Source organism: Sinocyclocheilus grahami, unplaced genomic scaffold (genome assembly GCF_001515645.1).
Source record: "Sinocyclocheilus grahami isolate Dianchi unplaced genomic scaffold, SAMN03320097.WGS_v1.1 scaffold888.1, whole genome shotgun sequence".
NCBI lineage: Eukaryota > Metazoa > Chordata > Actinopteri > Cypriniformes > Cyprinidae > Sinocyclocheilus > Sinocyclocheilus grahami.
Window position 1 is genome coordinate 214,487 of NW_015506067.1, and position 7,294 is coordinate 221,780.

The 7,294-nt window shown below is 39.0% G+C and overlaps 2 protein-coding genes across 2 annotated transcripts; both read right to left on the bottom strand.

Annotated features, from left to right (window-relative positions):
* Nucleotides 1–922: 922 nt before the first annotated feature.
* Nucleotides 923–5,432, bottom strand: LOC107563724 (interferon-induced very large GTPase 1-like). Its single transcript, XM_016248665.1, has one exon. The coding sequence runs from the start codon at nucleotides 5,415–5,417 to the stop codon at nucleotides 930–932; it is 4,488 nt and encodes a 1,495-aa protein (XP_016104151.1). The 5' UTR covers nucleotides 5,418–5,432; the 3' UTR covers nucleotides 923–929.
* Nucleotides 5,433–5,815: 383 nt separating this feature from the next.
* On the bottom strand, nucleotides 5,816–7,288 carry LOC107563762 (stonustoxin subunit beta-like; the record flags this gene model as incomplete). The annotated part of the gene is made up of 1 exon (XM_016248704.1): nucleotides 5,816–7,288. A coding segment is annotated over one exon (1,473 nt), but the record flags the coding sequence as incomplete, so codon positions are not given.
* Between the last annotated feature and the right edge of the window lie 6 nt (nucleotides 7,289–7,294).

The following is a 7,294-nucleotide window of genomic DNA, read 5'->3' on the forward strand; positions in this document are numbered from 1 at the left end:
ATCTATGTTTGATGAATTTATTTATATCATGAAGGAACCATGTGGCTAGAATAACTATCCTGAGAAAAAGATGCAGTACTGATGCGGTTCAGTATATTTTCACAATGTCTGAGTTAATTTGAATCCCTTGAACTTATTTTCATCATCACTTCATTCACTAGCTAAATGCTTTATGTCTTAAAGTTTTTGTAATTTCATCTTTCAACTGCTGGCCTGCATGCAGAATTTGTCCAAGATTTCAATATAAGAAGAGGACGTGTTTTTGTACATTTTATTTTTTTCATACTATAAGTCATTTATTACAAGCACATGACGCATGTAATGATCACAGAATTATGTAATAACATTTTCATTAGATGTTTAAATGTTTAAAAAACTGATTAAACATGTTATGAAAAAATTTAAAACATGATGGTACACAAACTTCCACATTACACATTACATATCCTTTTTGAACGGTAAAAACATTGAATTCAACTCACTTAACTGTAGGGGCCAGTAATGTTGCAAATGATACCTTTGTTTGCATTATTAAACAGCAGATAATTTTATAATCTGAATTTATTTATTATTTGTAACTTAGTTACAACTTATTTCTTATACTCATTTAATCATGTTAGTATCTACAGCTAATTTAACCTCTAAACATACAACAACAACTACAAATAAATCAATAAAAAAGTATAAAGCTATAAAACAATTCAGTTTAGTTAGAAGTTGCATATTTTTTCAATAAAAATGTCTACAATTAAAATGTAGAAAATGTAAATGGTTTTAGGATTTTTCCTGCTCTGTAGAACAGTATACTTTTAGATTGAATATTGTCCTCTTTGAGGTGTTGACATATAGATGTATAATAGAAACTAATTTCTGGCTGTGCTCTGAGGAGATTCTGAGAGGAAACGGAAGATTTGCATTCATCTTCTCCATTAGATGCATTGACCCAAACTCTCAATAGCATCCTGTTTTGAATATTTTTTCCATTCATCTGGGATCTTACCATATCCATCAAATGTTTTATTGCAATATTTCTCCAGATCTTTCTGGAATCTGCACACAAACCACTTCCAGTAGGGCAGTTCAGAGAGGTCAGGGGTGATGCTCCAGTCTGTATAAACTCCTCCTGCTCTTCTATGTTCTCTCAAAGGGAACGTTCCATCTGGTTCATCCTGATTACATGCCACTAATTTGGTGCAAATAACAGCACAGAGATACTGAGCTTGAGAGAAATGCCACCCTTTAGTTCCTCTCACTCTGTGGAAAGCAACACTGTGATCTCCATCATGGTTTTCTACAGTGTTGGTGCAGAACGGAAACTGAGCCCAACAGCACCAACAGAAGTCATCAATCAGAAGCTCATCTGGTCTGAATTTATAGTCCAGCTTTACTGGAAATGTCTTTGTGTTGAATCTACTGCTGATCTCAGACATTATAGCAGGAAGTTCTTTATCTATCACATCTTCTAGGAGTTTCACTTCAACATCATCATGTTTCACTCCACTGAGGTCTTTTTCAGAGAAGATCAGCTCATCTGAGAGCTGCTGTGTGAAATTCTTCAACCACAAACCAACATCTCCTCTGCTGACTTGAACGTATTCAGTAGATTCATGAGATGCTTTCGTGATCTTCTGCTGCAGGAGTTCAATGTTCTCCTTCATCCTGGGTAAAACACTGACACTGAACTGATCAGTGATGTACCGACTGACTTCACATCTGATGAAACTCTTGAAATGATCTCTGGGATTATGAATGTAGTTCATGTATTTGTTGAAATCTTCCTCTTCTGCCAGTGTCTTTAGGATGTCTTTCTCCAGATTTGCTCTGCTTCCATTCAGTGATTCACAGTTTGATCTCATTTCATCTGCTAAATCTCTGGCAGTCTTCTTGTAGACACTCTGCTCAATGGGCTCTTTAAGTTTCTGACAGATGATCTCACCAAAAATAGCAGCTGATGTTTCTCCATGACAGTATTTCTGGAAAATTGTATAGTACTCTTCTCTCTTCTTCTCAACATATATTACAGGATCATTGGCTTCCCTGAACAGTCTGTGTTGGTCAGTGATCATCTTGTTTGCTCTCATATAGATGGAAAGAACCAAATCCATGAAGAAATTAATCTTGAACACATATTTCACTTGTCCTATCTGATGTTCTGTTACTCTCCTCTTGATGTAACCTGTGAGTTTTTGAATGCAGCTGATGTTGTAGCCCATCTTTGAAATGTTAAATGACTGAATCATTGTGTCTGTCTGCAGAGCAACATCTGTGACTAATGATCTGATCTGGGCTTCATCCGCTGGAGACAGAATTCGAGCAAATCCATGTGTTTCTTTAACTCTTTTTGTGGACTTTCTGAAAAGAACATATTCTGAATAAGTCGACACAGTAAAAATATCACAGCTCTCACTGTAATGGTGAGCAATTTTGTAGATGTCACTGAGGATGTGTATCAAATCTGTCATTATGTCAATGTCTTTGATTGGAGGAATTTCTGTGATGATCTTATTCACTCTCTGTTCCCAAAACAAATCAAACTCTTTCTTCAGTCTTTCCTCATCATTTGCTTTGTCTTTACATTTTAAGGCAAGTTGTTTGCTTGTTTCATAGAGAGAATTTTCATGATGTGTCCTCTGGGCATCAATATTTTTCTTGAGGTCTCGCTGCTGAAGAATCTCAATTAATTTCCTCTTTGTTTCCCTCACAATGTTTTCCTGAAGTTCTTTAATTTTGAGGTCAAATGTTGCTTTCCACTGAATCAGTTTATCTCTATCTCTGACTTTCTCAAAGAACTCTGACATTGATTTTTTCACTTCTTCATTTGTCTTCTTCAGTTCTCTTTTAAGATCAGTTTCCTCAGCCTCATGGATTGTTCCATTTTCTATTTTGTTGTGTAGTTTGTTCTCAGTTTCCATCATGGCACTGCGAAGACTCCAGGACCACTTATTGTATTCGGGCTCCAGTGTCCTGTAGGCTGAAATCTCCAAAGCATTGAAACTGAAGCTGAAGATAAATTGTTCCTTCCGTAAAGCCTCCCAGAGATCTTTAATACAGACTTTTAAGTCTATCAGCATCATTCCATGTGATTTTGAGGCAAAAGCCATAATAGTTTCCTTCAGTTCTTGAATGCTCTCACAGTAGTTTGGGTTTGGTGGTGCCACTGGTGGTCTGCCCTCCCAGAGCTGAGCGAAATACTTCACATAATTTTGTATATCAAATTCAGTGACATCACTGAAACATTCTGCATCACATTCTTCCTCTTTAGCAGTGACTTTTGTCATTTCATCCAGTTTCATCTGCAGTCTTCTCCTTCCCTCCATGTTTTTCTCTCCAGCTGTGATGTCTGAAACATTCTGATGCACAAACACACAACTGCGATTCAGTCTGACTTTCTTCATCCTCATGAAGGCCTGAACAACAATCTGAAGAATGTCCTGCATCTCAGCAGGATTTTCTCTGAAGAAGTTGATCAAAGTGAGATTTGCAAGACCAACAACAAATGTGGCCAGTTCATTGTCATGATGTCTTGTTGATCTTCCAGTCAGTTCTAGAGCATGAAGACCCTCAATATCAACAACCAGAATATAGTCGATCTTCATATGTGTTTTCATCTCATCTGACACTTTGACCAGCTGCATGAAAGCTCCTCTGGTGCATCTGCCAGCACTGACGGCAAACTGGAGACCAAACATGGCATTCAGCATGGTGGATTTCCCAGAGCTCTGAGTCCCTAAAACTGACAGCACAAAGACTCTCTGGTCTCCCAGTTTCTGGATGAGTTCATCTAGCACAGCAGAGATCCAGATCACAGGAACATGAGCAGCATCTCCATCCATCAGCTCCAGTGGAAATCCAGAGATCATCATCTCTGCTGCAAGACTTGGGAGAGAAGAGAAGTGAACCTGCAGGTCTTTCTTAATCTTCCTCACAGATGAACATGATTCATAGATCTGACCGATCTCCCTCATGATGTGCTCCAAACCAAAAGCTGCAGCTTGAAGTTCCTTAGATACTCTGTCAAGGTCAATTTGTACAGTTGTCAGTTGCTCAGATGTATTTTTGTTATCATTCATTGTTAAGACTGTTGACCACATTTCATTATACTTATGATGTAGAGCAGAAAGGTCAGCTGAGATATATTCATCCAGGAGGATTGTGAGCCATTTAATGAAAAACATCTTTTCATGTTCAGCATCTGTGTTCATTTCTTTAATGAAGAGCTTCACAAACTCACTTATATCAGATGCGTGCTGCTGTTCACGGATTGTCTTCAAGTCTGTTTGTTTTCTACTGATGTCCATTTCTATCTCATCTGCTTGAGGTTGATGTAGTTCTTTGTTCTTCTGACTCCACTGATGCCACAGTTTCCCCTGATGAGGCAGAAATGATTCTTTGATTCCTCTCAGATCTTTCTTCTCCAGTAAACACATCATCTGCTGTGCTGCTTCTCTTCCTCTCCTGCAGTCCTCATCAACTTCCTCATCTACTCTGATATCTGAGTGTTTGGACACATCTTCAAGTCTGAAAGTGGAAGATGATTCTGAGAGACAATCATTTATAGCTCTTCTGAGCTCTTCAGAAACATCCGACTGATTTCTGTTTTTCAGACCAATCCGATATTTTTCCTTCAACACAGTTACAGCCGTTTCATCCTCAGTAAAAATACAAATAAATGGCTTTGAGCCCTTATGGAGTTCATCAAGTTTTTTCATGCTTCTGTCATACCTCTGAAGTTGTGATAGAAGAACAACATTGACTGAGGCCATTTCAGTGAGGATCTGCAGCTGTTTCTCATTGGCTGCTGCATCACCGTGTAGATTACAGAAGGCAACACAGTCAGTGAATTTATCATCATATGTTCCAGAGGGACAGAACCAGGAGATCTCCACCACTCCATCCATCAGGACTCTGGTTCTGCTGCTGCCTGGGCAGTTCCTGTGGAAGAATGTGTTGTGTTTCTCATTGATCAGACTGTTCATCAGCTGAGACTTGGATGAAGACACAGAGCCAAACCTGAAGAAAAACACCATTGGAGTTTGTGCTTTGTAGATCGGCTGGGTTTGACTGATGATTTCATTGTTTTTGTTTCTCATCTTCCAGCTCTTGCTGATTTGTCTGAATGTCCAGAGAGGAAACTCAATCTGTTGTGTGAATGGATCAGGAACAAGCAAAGGCAGAGCGTACTGACACTGGGACAGTTTAGTCACCATTAGCTGCTTCAGGAAACCATCAGCACAATGAAACACAGCCATCTGAACATCCATTGGGTGGATTCGCTCAGACTGACTTTTTCTATCATTAGACAAAGACATTTCGTGAAAAATATCACCCTCTTTAGATGGGTCATAGTCTCGTTGTTGTGTGTGATCTTCCTCGTTGTTTTCTTTAGCTTTTAAGTATCTTGCTCTGTAGTCCATCATCAGTAGCTTTTGTATGAAAATCTGAATCAGCATCTCTTCAGCACAAGACTCATGGGACTGTAATGAATGTTCGGTTATCTGAAGAACATCTGCAACAGGTCTTAGTTTATTGTGGTGCCTGTCTTCAAGATGAAGTCTGTGAAATAGATTATATACCGTTTCAACTTTGATTCCTGTTGTTCCAATGTTCTTGCTTTTTCTCTGTTCAATAGAAAAAAAATACATTTATTACATAACTACTAGGTTCTTTGTATTTTGCTAAAAACACACACTTGATTCTAATGAACAACGGATTAAATCATGAAATTTACATTAAGTGGGTAAGCTATAATATTTCTGTTACCTAACATACTTCTAACCTAACATGTACTTATTGCCAGCTGATATTTAATGAATGATCATCTTACCCCTGTGGTAACGCTGATCACATCACTGTATATGGTGTAGTTGAGTTTCCCCACCGCTCCACATTTGATCTCATACTCAGTTTCTTCTCTCAGATCAGTCAGAGTAACTGTGTCTTGATCCTTCAGCACAGGTTCAGATCTCCAAACTGTGTCCTGCTTCGGTTTATACAGTAATCTGAGCCCCACTGTAGCAGGACATGATGGAGGAAACACCTTCAGAACCACACTCTGACCTTTGACCTCTTCAGTGATTGGACAGGCTGGTTTGGATGGAGGAATAAAGCAAAGAGCTTTATCACATCCATTTTCATACAGAACAATGCAGGAACCAGGATTATCCTCCATTTCATTTGAGGACACAATAAACGTGGCTGGTTTACAGTCTTCTGAATCAATTAAGTTCTTAAATATCTCCAAATAGCTCCTCATGGACTTTTGGGTCTCAGGAGTGAGCCAAGGCGTTTGCTTGAAATCAGGGCTCTTCTCATCAGTTTCTCCTTGTTTTGAAGGACTCAGATAGGCAGCTTGTTGAAGAAGAAGCACATCTGAGTGGTTCAGTGATGTGAATGTGTAACTGACCAGATTCCCAACCTCAAGATCCATCAAGATGGCATCTGTGTTAACTTCCACCTGCGCACCATAATCATTCAGCTGTCTGAGGACTGTTTTTATGATCACAGACTCTCTTTCTCTCTCTTTCAGCCATTCTGAAAGATCACTTCTTCTGAATGGCGATGTGTCATGTTCTTGTAGAAGATCAATCAGTGCGGTTTCCTTCATCACTTCTCCACGGATGTTTGGCAGCAAAGAGCCGAGATTCTTCATGAGCCTCAACTTGTACATGTAGCAGTTTTGCTTCATTTTCAGTATTTTATCATGAAATGCAGCAAATGTCTGAGCAGGCGAGTCTTTCAGAAGATCACTGCATTTCATCTCAGCTGTATTTAAACTCTCAATCACTGATTCTATCTTCATGATCAGATCTATGCTGATGTCTTTATGAAGTTTTGAAGCTCTTTTGTGAAGTTTGTCCAGAGGATAAAGCCAAACTCTCAGTGGAATCGCCAGCTCTTGATTATCTTTCAGCAGTTCTGGAAGATCAGTGAAAATTTTCAAAGCATCTTCAAAAGACGTTGGGTTAGACGGCAGCTGAAAGTCGCCATAAAATGTACATGTGAATTTTTTGACTGCAGTTTGCTGACTGTGATTCACCTTTAGATCAGCATTTGCACCCACTGAAACAGCACCCTGTAGTTTCTCAAGAGCCACTTTTACTTCTCCTTCTACTTTGCTTTTGTCCTCATCTGAGGAAACTTCTCTGTCAAACACAAAGCAGGCATCTGCTCCATAGAGGATTGCTGTCACCACATGCGTGGCTATATCAAGATCATCATCAGCCATATCTCTAAAAGGCAAATGGTTCACTGTCATTTCTTCAAATCGGCTTGTTGAATGATAATGTAATGTAAG

Bases quoted from the DNA above. Each gene is read 5' to 3' on its own strand.
- LOC107563724 (XM_016248665.1), bottom strand. From the start codon at position 5,417: ATGATGGACTACAGAGCAAGATACTTAAAAGCTAAAGAAAACAACGAG.